We start from the raw sequence: 23448 nt of genomic DNA, 5'->3' as shown, positions 1-23448 counted from the left end.
TTGATCTATCTTCCCATTTTTTCTTCTTGCCTAAACAAAAATCTTTTTAAGCCATTAACTTCTCTGACCTCTTTGCTTACTGTCCTCCACCTTCCCCCTGACCAAAAAGGCACGTAATTTTCCAAGCCTTCCTGGGCAGTGATTTTAGTCAAAGGAGGATATTTCTGTCTGCTTGATGTGGGACTGTTGTTGTCTGATAGGTACTTTCTCTGCAGTGATGTGGTTTCTCTGCTCTGTTTATATGTGCCTGTTCCTGTTTTATCGCTTCCCTTTCTGGATCTGCGGTTACCAAACTGCTCCCCGTACCTGCTTCATGTGTCCCCTTGCCACGCTCCACACATGCACCTTCCTTCTCTCAGCTTTTGGAACAGTACTGGAGGGCAGATTGTTGTTGCCCACCTCTGTGAGCTCTTGAGCTCAATATTGTTGCATCCTGGGCAGAGCGGTTGCTGAACACTAACAACATGCAGCCCAGGAGGAGCAGTGAAACCCAATGAGCATGATCCTGCTGGCTGACCCTGTTTCTCAGGATCTTTCCTTTTGTGATGATTTATTTATTTATTTATTTATTTCTTTATTTCCTCTCTCCTCTCTTACCCCACCTCCTGCTCAGGATATGCGGTGACGGCAGGTCATTTCTCTCAGCCGACTACCACAGACATTGTAGGAGGAGCTCCCCAGGATGGAGGCATCGGAAAGGTGCGGCTTTTTGTCAAACAATATTGTGGTCAGATGCAACAGGGCAAAAAAGTGATGTGATATGCAATTTCCATGTGTCTGAGAACCCAGGAAATTTTTGCCTACGGGGTAGTTTTGGAGCACTTTGCAGGGGAGAGGTGAGGTCATTGGAAGTCATCAAATTTTCTCTACCTCCTCCTCCTGCTGCCTCATATCCCTCCTCCCTTGCTCTCCTCTGTCTCCCGCCGAATCCTTAAAAAAGTTATTTTAACATGACACTGGCAACATTTATTTCATATTACTTCTGTTTAAGATTTGTAACATATAGGTATCACTCAAACCTTGCCTGGAAATGAAAAAGAACTTGGAAAAGAGAGTTTGTCTTCTGCTTTTTTACTTCATATATTTGACAACACTTCACATGTGGACTGTCTCAGTATTTACTTCGGGGTAGCATCTCTAATAGCATGAAATGCCATTTACTAGGCGATTTGATGTCTCTTAAAACTTCATAATTTGATGATGTTTAGTGGATTAGAATCTATTTCTGCCAGCTGTACTTAAAAATCTTGGTGATAGGCTCTTGAGAAGCAAAAAAGAAAAAAAAAACACCATGGTTTTCCTATAGGAATGCATGCATTTGATGTCCTAAAGATGTAAGCAAGTGAACGGCTAGATGGAGATGGCTGGTGAGTTAGGCATGCTTGCTTGTTCCTGTGTCAAGTACCTGGCTGCTATCAGGAGCAGAGTGAGGGTGACCACAGTGATCCCTATATGCTTCTGAACCAAAGGTGGAGAAGTGGGAGTGGAGAGAGGGAGGGAAGGGATGTAAAGGGTCTACTTTTGCCTCTCTTCAAAATTCAGTCCTTTCAGGGCTGCTACCACCATGTGCTCGAGCAGAGATGTCCTGTAGCCCCCCTCCATCTTCCTCTTTCTGGCTTTTCTGCTGCAACATCAGTTGTAGCTGAGTCATAACAATAAGGAGTGAGAGGCCTACATTACCAGCAACACCGTCCCTTGGTTTAAGCAGATTATTTTTGGCAGTAACAGTGTCCCGGGGGAAGCAATGCAAATGGGGAAAATGGAATAAAAGTAGAGGATGAACTTGGTACGTGCACCTGATCTGGCATGACTAGGACACATAGGATATAGCAGCAGTGCAGTTGCTACTGAGAAGATGTATATGGGAAAGATATAGTTTCCTTATCTCAGGTACTCTGTTATGGCTGTTCCAATGCACCTTCCTTCCAACCTGTTTTCTATGTGGAACAGATTTAATTTCTGTACAAGGAGGGGGAAAAAACAGCTGCTAACATGAGATCCCTGAGAAAGCAGCTGGCTCTGTAGTTTAAAGATTCTTGCTGTAGTTGCAAACGCTCCTGTTATTCTCCCTTGGCATGGGATGTAGGTAGCAGAAATGCATGGCAAAAGGGCAGTGAGAGGTGTTGAGTACAGGACATTACACTGAGCAGTCCTGTTGTGCTTTCCACACTCTCTAATAAGCTAATCCTTTCCACTTCCCTGATAGAAAGTGACTAGGATTGTCACACTCTTTTCACTGAAGGTAAAGCCAAGACACTTAACGAGATTGAGTCATTTCTCCAAAGTCACCAGGAGTGTCATTAATAAGACTGGGTTTGGAGTCATGACACCTGGTAACATGTTCTCACTAAAACTGCCACTGCAAGACCTGGGGAGTCCTTTATATCTAGAGCAATTCTCCACAGTAAATCTGTGCTGTGTTCTTGGCTGAAAACAGCTTTGAACTCTGTCTCACCACCTATTAATAACTCACCACATATTCAACTATGTCAAGTGCTTGGCTCTTCCACGTGGCCTTGGAAATAAGGGATCCTCTGTCCTGCAAACTGCGTGAGCACCTGCTAGGAGGGAGGCTGACAAATGCTTCAGGAGTCTCAAATACTGACTGAGCCAGTCTTCCTGTCCAAGAGAGTCTCTTTCTACAAACAATGTGTTTTAGCTCTTAAATTTTGGTACAAGATCTGTTACTGAACTTGCATCAATACTATTAGCCCTGAGAGTTCTTACTAAAACAGTTTCTCCTGTAGAAATGAGCAATGAGTGGACTATGTTTTAATAGTTTTCTGATTTACAGATTGTTTCAGACAGAGACAGCGCAAATGCCTTGGGTGGTCTGATTAGGATTTCTACTCTGACCTTTGCTAAAGCATCATGAATTTTGCTGTGCAGTACGTGCAGGCACGTGTCCCTGAGAAGGGAAGGCTAGATAAGGGAAGGAGAGCAGGGTTATGCCTTCTCAGCCTTTTGCTGTGCTCGTTTCCAGGCAGTCTCCAGATGCCACTCGGTTGAGAGTTGGGAAGTTCCTTTACCAGGCACTTTTAAATACTCACATGTGTACATACAAACATGCGCACCAAAAAAGTAGGTGACACTATTCAAGCATTTCTCATGATAAGAGGCCTGTGATTCATCATGGGGAACACTATCGTTTGTCTTTTAAAAGAAGACTGAGCAATAAAGTGGTCATGAAATTGGATCTTGGCAATAGCCAAGATCATGGTTTAGGTATTATTTAGAAGGCACCAGTGCTGTACCATTATGTGCTTTGTAATTAGTATTGGTTAACTTTTTTCTTTTTTCACTTTTCAGGTTTATATTTTCAGAACAGACAGACGATCAGGCTCTCTAGTAAAGATTTTTCAGGCTTCAGGAAAAAAGGTGAGTTTTTATGTACGTGTGTTTTCTTTTAGGGGGCACAGAAGGGGGGGAAATAAAGGCAGGGTCATTTCAGAGCACCATTTTTATTCCACTGCTTCATGAGTTGTCAAGCAGATTCTGTTTCTTCTCATCTTCCCAGAGAAACCTATTGTACAGACCAGCTGTATGCCCTTTCTCCTGTAGCAGTCATGACTGCAATGTCTGCTCAATGCCCACGTAACTGAAATTAGAAGTCTTGCTGAAAATTGTGCTAGTGGTTCTCTTTAGCCTTGCACAAATGTAGCAGCAGCTTCTGCTGTTGCCTTCTGAGGTGTGGGACATGGGGCGTCAGGCGAGCCTAGATGGAGAGATTTCCTCTTAATAGATGTTACTGGGAGATGTGGGTAGCCTGGAGCTTAGTTTAATACACAAAGCCCCAATCTGTTTTTCTGTGTCATGCTGTGACAGGGGGGATATTAGAGTTATGCTGGTTTGTGGAGGAGCAGCTTCATTGCCTCAGAAGATGATGATTTCCTCCTTCCCGCCATGAATCAGTCCTGCATTTTGCTCTCAGGATTGCTGTCCTAGAGCTGACCTCCCCCCCTGAAATTTAGTGAATGCTAGTAAGATCCAGCTCCCCCTGTGCGATGTTGTGTTTGAGTGGGGAACAGCTTGTGTTCTTTACTGGGGACTTGCTGGCGACATGTTGCAGGGGAAACGAAGTGGACAGTAAGTCTAACTATAGGTAACAACAAAAAGGTGTCTCATTTGGGAATAATGTGAGCAGTGAGGAAATGATACCACTTACCTAGGATTGCCTGTGTTCTCCTGGAAGGAGAGGAAATGCAGAAGAAAAAGGTTACTGGTGGCTTGTGGCTCTAGAAAGACCTGCCACCCCCAGAAGGATCTACAGTGTTTGACTGTATTATCAAGTTGGGAGCGTTAGCATGTTTTTTAAAAACATACCTGGAATAGGGGAAAACTGCAAGGATGTGTGGGTGAATGGTGTGACTTTTATTTTAGGGCGTCTCCAAAATTTGTCTTTCTCTACACTAGCAGAATTGCAGACATTGTGAAAGGAAAAGACCTCCCAGTTCATCCAGGGCATCTCCTGTGTTTGATTGCTTCCTGCTAATTTCTTTCCCTGTTGACTTTTAAATGTCTCTAAGGGTATGCTCCTGGAGAACTATTCCTCAGCCTAATAAACAGAGCTATCAGGAAGTTTCCAAGTCTCAGCCAAAAACTTTCATTTTTCAATTTAATTGTGTTATTCTTAGATGTTACTTAACTAATCAAGTATTTACATCCTTCAAGTACTTCTAGGCTGTCATCTCCTCCTTCCCCATTAGGATCTGTCTTCTACAAATTCTCTGAAATCCAAATGAGAATTTTATTTTAAAAAGAAGGTTGTCCTAAATCACCCTTTCTTTGTTTTGTGATAGAAACATAACCAGGCGTGCTCAGCATTGAGCACTGCCTGGAAATGAGTTCTCACAAAATGCTGCATCCTTCCCAGTGGTGTGAAAGTTCATTGCTCTGACATTCTTGTTAGACAGATGTTAAAAGCAGGCCAGTTTCTTCTTCCCTTTTTTTATTGCTGGAGGCTGAACTAGGAAATCAAATGCAGACAAGAAAAAAGAAAATGCAGTGCCTTGTTACAAACGTTAAGTGCACAAACTTCAAGTTCTCACAGCACTGTGAACTCACCCACGCTGCAGACGTACCGTGTTGCAGTTAAGTAAATAACAGCCTTTCCCTGAAAACGGCCTGAATACATAGTGAAATACTTTTCATAACTTTCGCTCCTTACCCATGAGAAATTTGTTTTAAAACCTTAGTGGATTGAAAAAAAAATAAACAAATAAAAAATCCACAAGGGAACTTAAGCTACAAAATAGCTGGAATCAAATTATGTTTGAGGTCTGACCTTAAACCCACACAAACACAAAAATCGGAATTACAAACTGAAACTCTATCCTCAACTTACCCCACTATATATATTTAGTAGCTTTTAAATCTTACGGACTGCACAGAATAGAGTTGCTGCTGCCCTTCTCCTAGCATGCCCAGTAGCTCTGGCTCATGCATCTAAACTTATCAGACGTGGAAGGCAGTGGGTCAGAGATATGCAATGAGGCATGTAAAAGCATGCAAGAAATGTGATTCATTCCTTTTAACCTGAATAATTACTTCTGTAACCTCGATTTTTTCCTACTATGTAAACAGCTCTCAATTTCAAATAAGAAGTGGTATCTTTCCAATTTTCCTGTGGAAGTCACTTTTAATTTTGAGACTATGTTTTGTAGTTGGTCTCAAAGAGTATGCCTTGTGGTACCTTAGCAGAAATGGATGAAATAAGGGTGGAATATCATTCTTGCTTTTGGTTTCCTTATCATGTTTAAATGCATTCTGAAATTTGCAATGTGAGTGCTGGTTGAGAGATTGTTAACATTTAATGTTAACCTGTGTCAAAAATTATGTGGTTAAGTTAATGTATTTCTTAAATTGAAGCAATTAAGTTTTATCAAGCAATAATAACTGGAGATTGAAAGTAGCTTAGGCTTTTTGCTTTTATTGAACATCTTTTCTGTGTCAACTCACCTGCCTGTACATGAGAGGAAAGGCTGTGGCCAAAACCCACAACTAGTACTGCTATTTGAAGGTGACTGATACAAATAAATACAAACAGAACAGAAGAAGATAGTCCACGATGAAGAGGGAATTTTAGATGCCTCTTTTCATGGACACCCTACCCCTTGTCTATTTTTCTTTTTTCTTTTTTTTATTTCTTTAAGGTATCCCCAGAAGACCTGTGGTACCCAACTTCTGGTCTCTTTAGGAAGTCTGGCACTGGGCATGAATAATCACTAGCTGGGTCTTGGTTTGGGAAACTTATCTCACCCCTTCCTGGTTTTAAGCATTTGACAAGTGAGAGTTAGTCTAAGAAAGCTCTTTAGGTGTCTTACTTAAGCATGTCCGAGGGTATAAATTTTACTTTGTTGGTAAAACATCCAAGCTGATGCAGTGTTACAGTAAAGTGTTTAATTCCTGCCAGAATTATTCCCTAAGCTTTCTCTGTAGGAGTGCTTGTGAGTGATAAAGCAGCAAGTCGTCATTTGAAATTAAAAAAAAAAAAAAAAACACGCCTAAATGATTTCCTCCTGTGTGTGGGCAGATACTGAATGCTTTGTTGTGACTCGGCTTGGTTACAGATGGGCTCTTACTTTGGCTCCTCCTTATGTGCAGTTGATCTGAACTCTGACGGGTTGTCAGACCTGCTGGTCGGAGCACCTATGTTTTCCGAGATCAGAGATGAGGGTCAAGTCACAGTCTATATCAACAGAGGAAACGTGAGTATGTACAGGAGATGACTTTGTAAGGGATGAGGGCGTGGGTTTGGGCAGGGTAACACTAATCTCCTTCCGGCACTGCATGGTGACACTCGGTGTCTCAAACAGTGGGACTCTGGATGTCTCTAGCGGAGCATGAAGTCACGGAAAACTCATCTGGTATCATGGTTTCCCAGACACCAGCCCACATTCACCACAGAGCTGTGAATCTTTCGAGGAGGTCTGGGAAAGTTTCTGGTTTTATGTTGAAACTTGATGGTATTTGTGGCTTTACATGAATTTGATGCCAAAACCAAGTAAGAGTCAGCAGCTTTGACTGAGTTTCCTTTGTGTTCTGGGTGGTCACTAGGACCTACAAATCAGAACACAAATGTCTGGGGATTTAGGAGACCTTGTGAAGAGAAACTAGAGGTTGAATTAATGTTATCTTTACATTATGCTCCATATATAGACTTTAGGGGCAGTTCTTATCAGCTGGTACCATTGGATTTCATGTGACCCAACAACAGTCTTGGAGAAGTCTGAACTTCCTTGCATCAGCAAAACAGGATCATTCTTATGTTGTATTTATAGGAAAACAATGGTTGTTTACATATTATTAAAGATTTAATATTCGGGTCCCAAACCTGCTGTCTCAAAGGAGGAATTGTTATGGACTAAAATTAAATTGGTTTGCTTCATCAGTATTTTGTGAACTTTAATGTATGGAGTTTGTTTATGCTAGACTTTACATTCACCACAAGTCCTGTAGGCAACATTTGGGACACTTCAGAATTGCTTTTTGTGTAATTTTATTTTCTATTATCCCTCCTCCTTTAAATGAGCTTTACTTTTTCAGTTTGATCCACAGATCCCATGGCTGGGTCCTCACGATAGGGTCCAGAATGCCAAGCAGATAATAGCCAACATTTCCTGCTCACAGTGAGAGTGTGCATGAATTAATTTTTATCTTGTATGAAACAGTCAAGAAGCTAGTAGGAGTTTCTTAATACTCCTGCAACAAGAATTGCTTGCAGGATTGTGGGTTTTACTTTGGGGTTTGGACACTTTAAACTCTGTTTCATTCTGCAAGCATCATTGATTAGGAGGTTGCAGCGGATCAGAGAAAACTGCATTATAATACAAGCATGCATAGTGATGCTAGATTTAATACGCTTGTATTTTGCCCTTTCCTGTGAGGACTGCAAAGAAATGAATTGCACATACAGGCCTGCCTGTCTCCTCTCTGTTGTGTTTCAATTTCATTATGTGGGATTTTCTTAAAGTCAGCAGCTCCCTGCAGCCAAGAAAAAGACTTTATTACATGTTCCAGGGAGCAGTTTACTCTTATTCACAAAGGAAGCAAAAACAAAACAAAACAACCCTTGAGGTGGGTACAGAGTTGGATTGTGTAACTAAATTTTGTTTTCTTGTGGAAATGTTCCTTTCCCCTTGAGGGAAGACTGCAAGAAACTAAAGCTTATGTATCTGACCAGAAAGTGGGTGGGCAAGAAATACCAGATCCATATAAGGCTTCTCATGGCATAGGAGTACAAAGCTACTTTATTCTGAACTTTCCTCTGTCTCTTTATTGCATTAAGTCCCTTTCCTTAGTCTTAATTTCAGAAGGCTTTTTGGGGACTTTGCTTTAATCCTTCTGTCCAATACTTAAAAAGTTTTCAAATCTAATTCTCCAAATGTTCTTTGGTAAGGGGAAAATTTTCCTTAACTTACTGGGGTTTAGCTGAATAAACCTGGACTGAGGATTTCACTCCTCGGATGTAATCTGCCAGTAGAGCAAGCTCTGGGCTGTTACACTTTAGGCATCTGGAAACCTTCATGAGCTCACCAAGCCCTGCAGTGACTGCATTTAGTTACATCACTGAGTTATCATTTAGTTAATTTAGTATTTTAGTTTTGTCACTTATACAGTCCTTTTTCCTGCCCCTTGAAACTAAAAGACAGAAGATGGTTAGAAACCCCACATAAATTAGATTTTTGGTACCCAGTCAATCTGTGGGCAGTGAGGGTGAGAGTCAGACAGCAGCCCTGCCCCAGGTGCTTCCCGCAGTGCACGGGCAGCTCCCGTGGGGTGGCTTGCCTCATCCAGGGCTTGCACTGTTTCCTGAACCTGTTTTATTTCCTACTTGCTAGGGAGTTCTGGAAGAGCAGCTCATCCTGGATGGTGACAGCGCCTACAACGCACACTTTGGGGAGAGCATGGCCACCCTTGGCGACATTGATGACGATGGCTTCCCAGGTCAGTGCAATTTCCGTCTGGGCTGCTTCTCTGGAAATGAGAGCGGGGCTGGCGGCACTGCTGGTGTCCTCCCATGGCTGGGTGCCACATGGCATCCGTTGCTTCTCTGGACTCGACCAGCACCTGGGCTTGCACTAAGGATAAATGTGCTTGCACAAGATTTGTCTGCTAAAGCCTTTTGTAGCCAGTTGTCCTTGATGGGGGTTTAGTCCATGTCCACACAGCTTGCACCCCAATCTCATTAACACTGCTTTGCTTTCCTTGCTGTTCTATTTTCTTTTTCCCTGTATGGTTTATAAAAGCCTTTATGTACCCACGCACTAAACAAAACAGAAGCCTATGTCTGATTTGTTTGTTCTTTCCCATTTCTTTACGTCTTCAAGCCTTTCCAGTTTTGTTGACATAACTGTGTTTCTTATAATGAAGTAGCTTCTCGCTCCTGATAGCCTTCACTCTTAATAATTTCTCTCCCTTGCTTTATTCTACCCCTGCTCCTTTCACAGGCTGCTCAGTGTGAGGCCCCATGCTGTGATAGCAATAGGTGAGAGCAAAGTGTTGATACTGGCACCTTTTCTGCCCTGAATTCTGTCAGCACAGGTTAAGGACTTCTAAACAAAGGCCAATGTGCTCAGTGTGTGCCTGGATTTATTTCTTCCAGGCCACTCAGGGCACAGTATCCCATTAAGCCTAACCTCAACCTCATTGCAGGTTGCTTTCACAAATAGTGGGCATGCTCTTCCTCTGCACTTGGACATGCATTTGTGTATTCTTGCTGCTGCTTGTGAGTCAGGTGTGGTGACGGAGAGGCTGCAGAGTGAGTTGGATTAGTCTGTGGGTGTGAAGCCATTGGGAAGAGTTCAATTTTAGCAGCTGTGTCATCCTAGACAGATCCAGCTAGGAGAGGAGAATGGGAAGTGGGATCACTCTTTCTGCAGGAGTTTGCAGTTAAATTGGGTCAAATGTAATTTGAAAATGCACCTTCAGCAGCCTTTTCTTCTTCCTGCCTATCCATTTAATACACCCAGCCTCATTTTGGAGCCTTGGATCTTCAAGCAAACTTAACGTAGTGCTAGAATAAATGTTTTGCCAATGCTGTCTTGGTTCACAAAGCTGATGTTCCCCTGGGTTGGAGATTTTGATATGAAAGGATTATAAATTAACTTTTGAGCATGGTTGCTCAAAACACACATTTTCATAACAAGAACGTGTTTCTAATTAGGCACAAACATAGCCACATGCATGTACAAATTCATATACATTTGTGTTATTTATTTAAATTTATCTTAACATGAGCTCTTCATTAAGTCAAACAAGTTTCTTCTAGCCAGGTTCACATGAGCTGCTGATCATCTTCATCACGGGGAGCTATTTTCCTATGGTTAGCTGGCTTCTAAAATTGGCAAAAAGTTGGATTAATGGAATGGATTGTGAAATGTTTATAATTTGTACTGTTTTACAGATGTCGCCATTGGAGCACCTAAGGAGGATAACTACAGAGGAGCAGTGTACATTTACCATGGGGACACCGGTGGTATTGTACCTCAGTACTCTATGGTATGTGACTCTATTGTTTACAATACCCATCTGAAGTTACTTTCCCAGGGCCTGCAGAAATAAACCATACTTAGGGGTCCCTTTATAGGTAGTCTCATCATAGCTCTACATCCTTTTCTCAGTCCTGAATTGAAGATGGTTTTTCCCAAAGTTTGTCTGTATCTATGTTGTAAGGCAAAATTATGTTAATCAGGAGGTATTTTTCCCTGTCTTTCATTACAGTTATCAGCTGTAGCTTCCTTCTGGAAGCAAATGAAGTCTTGGGGCTTGAATGTCAGTTTTTAGAGATAGTACTGCTGCAGAGGAGAAATGAAAACCCTGGAAAGGTTGAGCATACAAATTGTGGAGAGGCCAGTGGGAGTTGGGATGTTGCACTTACTTCACACAGAAGCAGGCTTAGTGAGAAGGAAGAGGTACCAAGTTTTCTTTTGTGCCCCACAGAAGCCTCTTTACCTGTCTTGTTGGCCCTCTCCTTGCGATGTGACAATATATCACAAGGCTGTTCTTGGGTACCATTCCCCTGACCATTATTATGAAGTAAAATCTCGGCTGGGATATGCTATAGCATCTTGTGCAGAGATGACACAGTGCAATTTAGCTACTGTAGCCAGGCAGTAGAGAAGATAAATTTATGCTCATGCTGCCCAATATGTGTCCCCTAGTCTCTGTCTAGCATATTTCTTTTTTCAGAAAGCCTGAATCTTCCCTCCCTCCGTGTGTTTGAAGTTCTGGTTGTTTTGTTTTGTTGCTGGGTGGGATCCTTCACAGTAAATCAATTTAAGCAGAATTAAAGAGTTTGGTGGTTATACTGGAGACTCTTCTAACAGACCATAGAAGTTGAGTCCTTCTTCCTTTTACCATGTATATGCCATGTGCTGCTTTTTAGAAAAAAAGGAAGTTAAATTACTCTTTATGGATACTTCTAAAATGCACTAATGTGTGGCATGTGGAGGATTCTGCCCATTTCTTGCTGAGAGCCACTGGTTGGGAGGTTCTTCTCTGGCTGTTGAAAAGCCTGGAGCTTTCCAGCTCTTGCTGACAAGGATCAGATTTTTTTGGGGAGTTATTCATGGGAAAAATTAACATTTTTGAACGAGGCCAGATCAGCAGGGTGGGAAGTGAAATATCAAGCTTGTGATCTCTCCCTCCCCATCGGAGCATGGCGCGTGCCTCTCCACTTGGTCAGTGGGACAAAGCTCAGCTGAAGAGGGTGGAAAGGTACTGTGGTGCGGACTCTTGATACCATTCCTGACCTTGTCCTGTGTCCTGAGGCAGCTGGGGGGGCAATGCCTCTTTCCCATTTCCCGGTATCTGCTGAAGGGCACCTGGCCCACCACCAGTTCATCTCCCAAGTGCAACCAAAACCATTGTGTAACAACTTCAGCTCTTTACCTACCTGCCCTGGATTTGAACCCAGAGGTGAAAGACTTTTTGTATCTTCTTACTATACCCTGGAGCCATCTTAATGCCCTGGATTTCCTTTTTTAAATAAGCTGAGAGGTGGGGGGGGAGGGCTGTGGGGTATATGTTTTCACCCCTTTCATTTTGTTAGCTTTCTCCCCCTCTTTTCTTCATTTAAATTGCAGATCAGTGTTGTTCCCTCACATTCCTTCAGCAGCTTTAGCGGTGGCTATGAGCAGAAGCAGCTTAATTGGCTTTGTGGCCTGCTGTTTTCATTCATGGCACTTAAAAGCAGGGCAGGGTTATACCTCTGCCTTCTAGGCTGTAATAGCCTGCAGATGTCTGCTGGGATGTTTGCAGGCGAGATTTACCACCCTAACTGGGACCTCCCAAAAATGTGATGCAAGTGTAATGTGGGGAGGAAGTTACTTCCAGCTGGATTAATCTTATCTGCCCGTGAGTAGGCAAAGGAGATTTGTACGCAGTGGAGCAGGGTTTTCCCTTTAAACTGGCTGTCAGGACTGCAGGATATCTTTCTTCCCCGTAACTTGTCTTTTTTTTCCCATGAATTTCCTGTCTGACCTTTTGTCCAATATTATGTCCTTTTATGGGTGGGCCAGGAAAAGCTGGTTGCATGTCACAAGCTGTGATGCACCACCAACAGCCTTGAAATTACTTCATCGGATAGGTTTTCTCTGTAAATTCTGCAGTCAGATATTGGTTTGAGTTCAGGTCTTGCATTGGTAGCCCAGCATAATGAATGAGACCTGGGAGACATCTGATTGCCTTAGAAAATGAGATTTTGATATATTAATTTGCTTTAGAGAAAGGCATTTACAATTCAAACCATTTAGAGAAAGTTTTTCCGTTAGTAATTAAAGAACCAAAAAGCTATGTTAGGAGTTAATTAATCTTTGCATTGGGGAGACGGAAATGAGATACAGCTTCCAATCTGACACAACGTACTGCATAATAGCTGATGGAAACCAGAATTTCCAAGTGGGATGAAAATGAATCATTTTGACTTTGAGTATGCTGGCAAACTTTGTGAAAAGGAATGGGTGTGCAGGATTTTCTGTTTCAATTAATCATTAATGTTGCTAAGATGCTGCTTAAAACTTTTATTTACAGAAATAAAGGTAATGCAAAAAAAAAAAGAAAACAAATCTCTAGGGTGCCATTAAATTTCCTCCCCCCTGCCCTGAGAAATCTGTTTGATGTGTTCTTTATTTTGCTTGTGTCTGCATGAGGGTTGTAAGGCAGGTGTGTTTTTTAATCCAAGTTAACACTGGCCTCCTCCTAGCCCAGAGCAGAAGGGCTTCCTGCAGTCGGCAGCCTTCCTGTTCGGGGCTGCGTGGGTGAAGTGCGAGCCTGCAGATGTGCAGCACTCCCAGCCCACGGAAAACAGCCCCAGTGACCATGAAAATCAGGCTTGAAGGGTTTTTTTTGGTTTTGTTTTTGTTTTTTTTTTTTTTTTCTTTATGAGGATTGTTTGTGTTACTGATTGATTTCACTCATGTGTTTTCCTCTGCAGAAGCTGTCTGGGCAAACGATAAACCCGATGCTGCAGATGTTCGGCCAGTCCATATCAGGGGGAGTTGATATGGATGGCAATGGTTATCCAGGTACGTCCGCTGGCAGCAAGAGGACTGGGAAAACCCAGCAGCAGTCTGAGAAAACAGCAGCGCTGGTTGTTTCCAGGTTGCTAGTTCCTGCGATTGCGGGAGGCTGATGAAGCTGAGCATTTTCTTCCCTTTTCCCTCCATTATTTGAAGTTCCTGTTAAGAATTTGAGCCAATTGCTTGATTCAGGTGTTTGGGCAGTCATGATGAAGGATTGAGATATTAAAGCAGAGGATTTCAGTATCTGGCCAAGATTGTAAGTTGTCTGGAAGCTGCCCAGTCACGATGACAATCTTAAAAAAAAAAAACAAAACCAAAAAAACCAATAGACAATAACATAATAGTAATAATAAAAAACAAACAATGAAGTAGAAGTGATGTGGCTGATTTAAGTCAAAAAAATGCTTTTTTTAGATATATGCTCTATAATTTACCAACTGACTTGAGAGAACTGAATTCTGTGCCTCCTTTGTAACTGTCTCAATGTTACAAAAATTTCAGATATGACCGTTGGAGCCTTCTTGTCAGACAATGTGGTACTTCTGAGGTGAGATCAATGTCTTTTTCATCCACTGTTGCCTTCTTTTTATGTGTTTTCTGTTTATATCTTATGTGGTCTAAGTCCTCCACCATTCCAATTTTCTCCCTAATTTACTGTGGTCAGAAGAAGCAAGCTGAATTACTTTTTAAGCAGAACCTTAGACATGGATAGTGTCAAAGAATGCACAATCTAATTTAAACAGTCTAGTGAGAGGGATGACAATATGTAGGACTCCCAGGGCTATAAACAAAACAAAGGGTTAGAGCCATAAGGAGATGTGTTACATCTTAGTGCCTTTTTAGAAGGGTTGCTTGGAATTTGTGAGAAGGCTTTTTAATTGTTCTTACATTTGCATAAAGTAAATAAATTATGATTTAAGGGAATGCAATTGAGCAAAAAGCCAGCTGTGTATGATGCCAGGATGTAATTTTGCAAGTTATAATGGGACGCAGAATGAAATAAGAGTCTTCAGGGAAATGAAATACATAGATGTTTGCAATGCATGCAGGATTTGGGCTGCTGTTTTGAGTGCATGAATTAAGTGCAATTGCTTGTTTCATCTGATGGAGAGAGGTGTGACAGCTTGGTCCACTAAATTATGCTGGTGGAGAGTTAGAGTGGGCTTGAGATGCACAGACCTGGGCAAAAGAATTTGAACTTTGAATTTTGCCAGTAGCTCTGTTGTTGCACTTGTTAATATTTAATAGAAAAATCCTGTCAATAGCTAGATGTCATTAGAAGTAGTCGCTAGGGACTCCTGCATCTTAATGGAAGATGCTGGATGTGGTGAGACTGGCAAGACAAATGGTAGAGCTGCAGAACAGACGCACCAGCCTGCTTCCTATTCAAGGCAGTAAAAACTTGGCTCTGTTTCCATTGGAATCAGTTAAACAAAACAAAAAGAAAAAGGAGACGGGGGAAGAAGTGCTCTTGATGATCAGCATGGCAGGTAGTCAGGTCTTCAAAGAGTTTTGTGTTCCTTCACCATGCATGCAGAGGAAGCCAACTGCTGCTTCTGTGAAAAGGTGTGCCATGCCCCAGATGAGATCTCGCAGCCCCACATCTCTGAAACTGCTAGAAAGAAAACTGCATTTTTCTCCTGTGTTGTTGTTACTTGCAGGGTGGAGAAGGGCAATCTGAAGGGCTTGCTGTAATGTTTAAAACAACATACATCACAACAGCATGGTGACCTCTGTCCACGTGTTCAGTCACTGCGTGTGCGTTTCGGAGGAGATTAGCGCATTACCAGCTGACTGTGGGCCCCCTGATTAATTGCTGCTACTGCCAATTTACAGCGTGTGCCTCTTGCTGTTTAGATTCAGATTAGGATAAAGAAATCAGTTGGTTTTTTTTTTTTTTTCCCTCACCCCTCCAGAAGCCTTTGTGAAGTCCTTTGGCCAAAACCAACAAATGTTTTGCCAAGTGATATTAAAGGCTTTGGTGGAAGCCACGGTGACTTGGGGCAGATTGTCATTGCTGTATTGCTCGCGTGTGTGTATGGCTGTTTGACAGATGCATTGGTTTTTTTTTTTTCCCCAGTGAATAACCAAGTGAGCTAACGTTAAGGAAAAATCACACAATGCATCATGGCTGGAGAATTTCTTTTTTCTAGGAGAAATATTTTTCTAGATCAGATCATTTACTCTTTTATGTTTCCTCAAGCATTTGGAAAGAGTTTTTTTCCAAGGTGTGAAATGATCCTAGGAAGCTCACTCTTTTTCCTCCTTTTTCCCCCCATTACTGTATATATTTCTAGGGTTAGCATTTATCTTCATCCTCCATCTCAAAAGGTGAACTTGCACTGTTATTTCAGGCTGTGGTAAAAGAGTCTGAGCAGCTGTCTCTGAGATTGATGTGAAGGTTGTTCCAGTCGGTATAAATTAGGTGTAACCACAATCCCCGCTCTCTTCTCCCCCCTCTCCCCTGCCTCTAAATTAAGTGGCTTGTGGAGTGAGAGCCCTGAAGTGGTTTGCTTACGTGGTCTGGCCTTGCACGACTGCTGGGACTACTTTAGAAGTGAATCTGCTGTTTGCTGCACATTTTTTTTTTTTTTACTACTACAGTTGGTTTTGGAAGAACATGTTCATGTTCAACATGTACAGAATTGAAACCACGAAGAATAATACTCAGTGAATTTTTGGGCTGAATCCTGAGCCGGGGATGGCTCAGGAGACGCTGGGTTTCTGGGCTGCTTTTCCCAACCAAGCTGCTGGACCCTGACGGCACTCAGCTTGCTCTGTGATGCTGGCTGAGGTCTTCTTCAGCTGGGAACAGTTGTAGCAATAACCTGGTGCCGGAGGTACAAGGATCAAAAGCTTTCGTTCATGGTGCACCAGGTAACTCCTGAAACAGAGTTCAGCAGTGTGAAAAGAGTATTCAATCCTTACCACTCACCAGGATGGAATTAGTCAAATGTTTCCTCCTCCAGAAAACATGAATGAGGTGTCTGTTTTCCCTCTTATACTGTCAGAAAAATGATGTATGAATCCATCCCCTACCCCCGTGCTCCCTCCTTGACTTTCAGGTCACAAATTTGACTGTAGCCTGTTCTCTGGAAACCCAAGATCTCTGCCTACCTGTTCCTGACCATCCAGGCTGCTTAGCAAGCACTCTCACTTGCATGAACTTGTTGTCCTTGGTTGCTATTGTGCTCTTTTTGTTATCCTCTTCAGTCATCAGGAAGGCTTTATGCAACTTTTGCTGGAGATTATTATTATTACTATGTCTTATCAGTTTCCCCAGCAGCCTGCTTGCAGTCTGTATGCAAGCACCAACCTTCCAAGTTGACACTATGTTTTTTTTTTTTTCATCTGCTAGTAGTCCTTGCCAGCTAGGCCAAGTGCTAATTTATCTTACAGTTCAAAGCACTCTCTTATTTTTCCTGTTTGCTTGAAATTGTGTGGTTTACCAAATGTACTTTTATTTTCCTTTGGCTGAGAACTTCCCTCTGAATGATCACTCAATTCTACTTCTCTGTTGATCTCCAGATCCAGGCCTGTCATTACCATGGACATCTCCATTTTCCTGCCTGTGTCCATCAATATCACAGCTCCTCAGTGCCATGATGGCTTGCAGCTGGTGAACTGCCTCAATGTTACAGCATGCTTTCGCTTCAGTGGCAAGCGCGTTCCTGGAGAAATAGGTAAGGTACCTGCGCCAGCCCTGGGCACGGGCACACTAGCAGGTTGACTTGAAGTTGAGGACTCCCTTTGGAGTTGGTAATGGAGCTTTTATGTGAAATAAGTTGTTTTGAGGTGAGCTAGGCTATACAATTCCAGAAAGTTAGAGGCTCCCTGGGAACTTTCTTGGGCATGTTTTTACCTTCTCATGAGGCTGATGTAATACTGGGACAGGGACAGTTTCTTCTTCAGTGAAAGGAGGGAAATGTGTCCTTGGGCTTACTGCAAGGACAGAGAACAGAGAAGCAACTGATGCTTTTTAAGTTCATGTTTCCTGTTTAGCACTTGCTAATACATTTCTGTATCCATATCCTCTATCAATGTTATCAGAAAGCAGGTGTGATTTGCTCTGGAAATCTACAAGTTGCTCTTGAAACAGAGCCCTATAAATTTGAATTCCTTCCAGACAAGAGCAAATCCTTTTATGTGCGTCAGCTTACCTGTCTGTAAAATGATTATGAATAGCCCAGTATTTTACTGATGTCAAGAATATCTTCCAGGTTAGTTAGTCTCTGTAAAACGTATGGAGTTTCTCAGGTGAATGGAATTGTTCAAGGTGTGTAATTGTGCAAGCCTTTACATCTTGGCTGCATTTAAATATTACTTATGTCTTTTAAATCCCAGTGTTTACAAGTCTTAGATATTGTGTGAAATGGTATGGAATAGCTATACAGTGTTTCTAAATATTCTAAGGTCTGGATTTGTTTAGTTCAGCCATGATGTTTTACCTTTGCCATGCCGTAGGAATGCAGAGGACTTGCAGTGAGCTGCTTAGGGAAGATATCTCAGCCTCACAGCGTGCTGTGACTCTGCAGTGGGTCTGGTGAGGAGCTGGGGGAAGCAGTGCCTCCTCTTGTTCTGTGCCCCAGCCTTTCTGAGCCACTAATAGAGAAGGGTGAGCGTTGCATCTGTGCATCCCAGTATGCAGAGCCTGCTGCAGTATTTGGATTGTAAATGAGTTGGAGGAGAAAAAAAGACTTGCTACTTCTCCTGCCATTCATATGGGGTGAGAACTACAAGCTGCTTGTTGAAGTTGCTCTCTGCATCTTGTCACTTTGTCACCTGAACAGCTCAAAAAAGGGGAATTACTAAATTTAAGATTCCTCTGGATTCTAACATATTGGTGCAACTGAGACATCAGTTTCTATTTTTACACTTTTTCCTTCCCTGTAAATGATGACTTTCAGCAGACGAATACATACTTTGATAAATTAGTTTTTGTACTGCCTGCTACTCTGTCAGTTAAGAAAATGCTTCTCTCCAAGTGCTCCAGGGGTGTTAATTCCTTTCTGAAAATCACTGAATAGATTTTCTGAATATCTAGGTTTTCTTCTGTTCCTGGGAGTGCTGTTTAAAATGTTTCCTTTGCTTTACTTTCATATGTCTGGACCTGTAGCCAAGAAGTGAGCTGCTTTTTTTTGCAATCTAAATATTGTTCCCCTTGTTTGCAAAAGACCTATATTCTTGCTTCACCATGTCTTGTAAGATAGTTGAATTCCTCTGTGTTGTCATACAAACTGTAGTCCTGGTGACTTATTGTGGTGAAAGCACATGTGCATCTTTTTTGGTGAGTAACATCCGTCTCATTACAAGGAATTTTTTTACTATTAAGTAGATGATTATAAAACTTCCAACCATTGTCCTTTTATACAATGCTTCTAGCAAAGTGATTTGTCTTGAAAACATTACAGCCAGAACTGTCTGACTGTATGAAACCCTTGGGGATATGATTTGGATGAAATATTTCAAATAAGCTTTCAGTTTGTAATCTAACAGTCAGGCCATTTTAATTACATTGCAGTTAAAGACTATCAATTAACAAAGGGTGGAACAATATTTCATAGAAATATCACAATGGTTCCTCTCCTGTGTAGTTAAATGTGGGGGGAAAAAAATAGAATATCCCTGTAAGTATATCGTTGTCCAGTTCAGACTTTGACAGGCATATGGAGGTGTTTAAATGCTGTCAAAGTTTGGTGGCTAAAGTGCTGGGATAATCTCACCTTTGGATGTTTGGGGATGGTCTGTTAAATCAGATGATAACACAGTGCTTGCTGGTGGAAAGCGGGGCATTGTTCTTGCTTTTGGGCAGCTGAAGTCAGTCACCTACTACGCAATGTTTAGAAAATCAAGCTGAACATGCAGGCAGCATTCTTCTGTGTCTTCAATGCTTATTTGAACGTGTGGTTATTTTGTTAACTGGCACGTGAAGGAAAGTTGTCTTCATCTAGCACTGCCTCATACTTGCATATAAACCTTCCCCACCCTCCTTTTCTCCTCTTTTTTTTCTTCTTCTCGTGGTAGTTGCAATTGCTTGTGTGTGTTGATCCATTTCTAGGGTAGTTTTCATGTCCCAAATACTGTTGCCTGAAAGACTGGTGTGAGATTTAGTGTGGGGTAATGGGTTGCTTGACATTTTCGCTCTGTCTGGATAAGGCTCTAGGACTGAAGAAAGGTACCTGATCAAACACCTGACAAAAATGGACGCTCCTCTTCTTATCTGTATCCTGCTGTAGTTTGGTGCAGGAGTATTGTTTCTGTCTTTCTCTCATTTTTCCAGTCTGCTTGGATGCAGGCCTAAGACAGTGCTGCCTTCTGAATGCCTCAGAAGCAGGGATGCTGTAGGGATGTGTTGTTCAGTGTATGCCCAGAGCAGAGAGGATGGCTCCCTGCTTGGAAGCTAGGAACACTACTATGAGAAAGGATTGGAAATAAAGTTTGAAGTAAGGGGAAAGGGAAAGCTTTTTGGGAGAGGATGGGGGGAATGTCCTATGAATGCTGTCATTTGATAGGGCAAATTTTTTTTAGTACTTTTATTACTTAAGAATTTTCTCTGCAAGCAAAGTTCATGAATCATTTTCTCCCCGTAATTACTGGTAGAGAAGGCAGAGAAACACATTCCTCTTGCAATGCTTTTTGTTATTATTTAGTAAGTTCTTAATTTTCTCCATGTGGTGCCTCCCTGCTGCTCCTGCCTCTCCCCACAAATCAGTACTATAGCTAGTAGTTTAACAAGCACTTATGGACGTGCTTATTTCTGCTGAGCATTTTGCCACCTTCTTTTTGCATCCTGTAGCATCATCTGAGTGGGCAAGAAAAGGAGGCAGCTCAGGGTGTCTCACCCCTTCATTAGCACAGCCAGCTGCTATTCCTGTTTTAGCGTATAGGATACCACTGCCCAATATCAATCCTTCCTCACTCCTCTCTGCTTCAGGGCTGCCTTCAGCCCTGTGAGGTGGCAACTCTTGCATCATGAGTAGGTATGTGCCACTTAGGGTGAAAATCCATTATAAAATGTCTTCTGCTATTTACTTGATTTGTCTATCACCGGCTGGAGTAACTCACCTGGTCTGCTGGCTGGTGGTCCTCTTGCAGGTGTGACCAAAAATTTCTGAGAGGGAGCTGTTATCAAAGTTGTAGGCATTTCACTTTAGTTATGGAGAGGGAACAGTCATTAGAAAAATCAAACCCTTCATCTGAGCTCATCAAATCCATGCCAGAGTTTTATTTTGATTGTGTGAAGTTGGGTGGGCAGATGTTTCTAACCAGAGGTGCTTAAAGCTGCTGGACAAATATTTAAAGGTGTTATCTGCAAGAGTTAATTTGCTAGTGAAAACTTGCATCCCGATCTCCTGCTGGAGTCAGCAGGAGGAACTTACACCACCAGCAGTGGGGAGTTTGGCCAGTTGTCTCCCCGCCCTGGTTGCTTTTTGGAAGCAATGAAGCTGGGGGAAAAAAAAAAACCTTACTCATGATATTTCAGTTTTTCCACTGATGTGACATCATTGGATATAACATAGAAACAAGTTGTCAAAATAGAGGGGGGATAGGGGGAGGATGGGAACTGTGCTGCTTGATTGAAAACATCCACTGCTGTTTCGGAGAGACAGTAGCTGGGATCGCTTTGCTCGGAGGCCTGATGCGGGGCTGGCGCTGGGATGCGTCTCCATGCCTGCAGCGAGGAATTGTTCAGTGTCAGTAAGGCGTTGTGCTTCCTTTGGAGAGCCTCCGAGCCTCCCCAGGCACCCTTGCAAGCTCTGCAGCCCTGCCTGCTTTTGGTGCTCCTCCTTTGAAGAGGGCTGCATCTCCTCACGGCACTTTTTGCCTCTGCCTACACAGGGCCTGGGTTTGCTAACGGGTTTTCTTGTCTTTATTCTTGGGACGCCAGTGCAGATCTCAGCATGTGTGTGTGCATGCGAGGTCTTGAAGATGGAAGGGAGACAGCTGGGGATGGGTGTGGGATGTGCATGCTTTAAAAAAGAAAAAAAGTTAAGAAAGAGACTGCTGGGATTTTAAACAGGCTAAACCTCGTGTTTGTGTTTAGGTGGTGCTCTTTAGTGGGACTGAGCAAACACCACTTCAGTGAGAGTTTTTGGTGCTGAGCTTTCAACGCATCATCCTTCTAACCAAGTTATTCTGCCAAAAGCAAGCAAAAAAGTTCAGGTGGAGCCCTGTGATGGTAGTTAGGCTGATTCCTCAGCTGTGGCTTTTCTTACTACCTGGGGTATCTCTCTGGTTTCTTTGCGTCAACTTCTGAGTGAGCTTTTCGTCAGAACGTGACACACTACAAATGCAAGTGAGGTCGGTTTGAATTATGTGAATTACGAATGTTCACAGAGACTATTGCACCAAGTTTTACATCATTAAATAAATTCTTCAAAGTAGTGAAATTTTGGTGGAGAAATGATTGGAGGTGATAGCATTGGCAGCAGTGTTAATTTAGAGATTATGATTTTTGTTGATTTAAAAAAACCCACCACCACAAAACCAAATAAAAACCCAGCAAAACCCAGCAAAGACCCCTTGCTGAAATTTGGTATAGAAGAGCTCAGTCCAGGAACGTGTTACATTTACATTGATTGTTTATAAAATTCCGGCTTAGAAGTTTGCATTTATGGGAAACATATTATCTGGCATCAATCATTTAGGACTTAAAACATAAATAAAAGCCAAAGAAGTAATTTGGCAAGGATCCTACACATGTAACAAATCAGCACAGGAGCTGGTGCTGGCTGTCGTTTACAAAGATTATCAACTAATTAAGGCATTTATAGCGAGCCAATCTCATGGTATTCTCATTTTAGCCTTGATAACAGCTGAAATCAATACAGGCCATAGTCTGTGATGAGTGAAAGGACCTCACAGTCAGTGTTTCCCTTGTCTGTAGAAAGCAGCAGAACAAGTGTTCATGCTTCTGTTGCATTTTCATTGCTCCTGTTGTTACTGCATTTACCAAAAGGAAAGGTGTGGGCAGCCTGGATTATTCAATCACTGTACAACTCCTTCATGTAGCAAATAAGTTTTCTTTTGGGCACAGATATGTCCAGTCACAAACTAACTGATTGTGTTAAGCTACCTATTCTGCAGAACAGCAGGAAACAGGATTTACAGAGATACAGCTCATTAGTCTGTGGGTATGTCTTTTGTAAACTGCCAGGGATGTATAACATCTAAGAGGGGGATACTGAGTACAAGGCAGTGACTTCTAGCTAAGGTCTAAGTGCCAAGATGACTGCAAATCAACACATCCTGTTTGACATTTGCATGGTTTGTGCTGTTCTAGAAGGAAAACAAAGCTTGAGGCTGCTGCCGTTGTTTGTGTTGTGTTTTTGCTTTTTCTGTTAGCAACATAGTTTAAGCATCTTTTGTTTCTTTTTTTTTTTCCCATTAAGTGTGCGTGTCGTGGCTAGATGTATTTTTACACATCATTTCCTATGGGGAAGGATGGGCTTGGGAACTTAGCGACACAAAACCTGGGAGTACATTAGTAATTGGATTTGGTTTTGTGCAGCCACAGGAAACTTAGTGATTGATTGAGGGCCTGCAAGGGTTGACCTTTCTTCAAGCACACATGCCCTGGGGGCAACAGGATCCATTGATAGGTGGCTAGAAAATAACTATTGTTCATTGACATCCTTTGTTTTCTTCTTCCTTTTTAAAACAGGTTTGAATTATAACTTGACTGCTGATGTGGCAAAGAAGGAAAAGAGCCAGCAACCCAGAGTTTACTTTGTGACTTCTGGAGAGACAGCGGGGCAGATCACAGAGAAGTTAGAGCTGTCATACATGGAAGAAAAGTGCGAGCATTACCTAGCGTATGTCAAGGTCAGTTCATTACTGTCCTTACTTATGTTGGCCTCACTGCCATTCCACTCTTTTTTTTTTTTTTTTTTTATTTTTAAACCAATTGAAGGGGGCCTGCTTG

The 23448-nt window shown here is 42.2% G+C and overlaps 1 protein-coding gene across 1 annotated transcript in view; it reads left to right on the top strand.

The window, feature by feature from the left end:
• The window catches only part of ITGA9 (integrin subunit alpha 9), a 213392-nt gene that overhangs the window by 19922 nt on the left and 170022 nt on the right, over positions 1–23448 (top strand). The window contains exons 6-14 of the mRNA XM_035898145.1: positions 614–699; positions 3310–3378; positions 6570–6707; positions 8841–8946; positions 10406–10500; positions 13436–13526; positions 14025–14070; positions 17052–17206; positions 23188–23348. Of these exons, the coding sequence (XP_035754038.1) occupies positions 614–699; positions 3310–3378; positions 6570–6707; positions 8841–8946; positions 10406–10500; positions 13436–13526; positions 14025–14070; positions 17052–17206; positions 23188–23348 (947 nt within the window). The remainder of the gene's footprint in view (positions 1–613; positions 700–3309; positions 3379–6569; positions 6708–8840; positions 8947–10405; positions 10501–13435; positions 13527–14024; positions 14071–17051; positions 17207–23187; positions 23349–23448) is intronic.

The sequence above is a fragment of the Egretta garzetta genome, unplaced genomic scaffold (genome assembly GCF_000687185.1).
Source record: "Egretta garzetta isolate BGI_Z169 unplaced genomic scaffold, ASM68718v1 scaffold670, whole genome shotgun sequence".
Taxonomy (NCBI): domain Eukaryota; kingdom Metazoa; phylum Chordata; class Aves; order Pelecaniformes; family Ardeidae; genus Egretta; species Egretta garzetta.
This window is presented reverse-complemented; position numbering and strand designations above follow the sequence as displayed.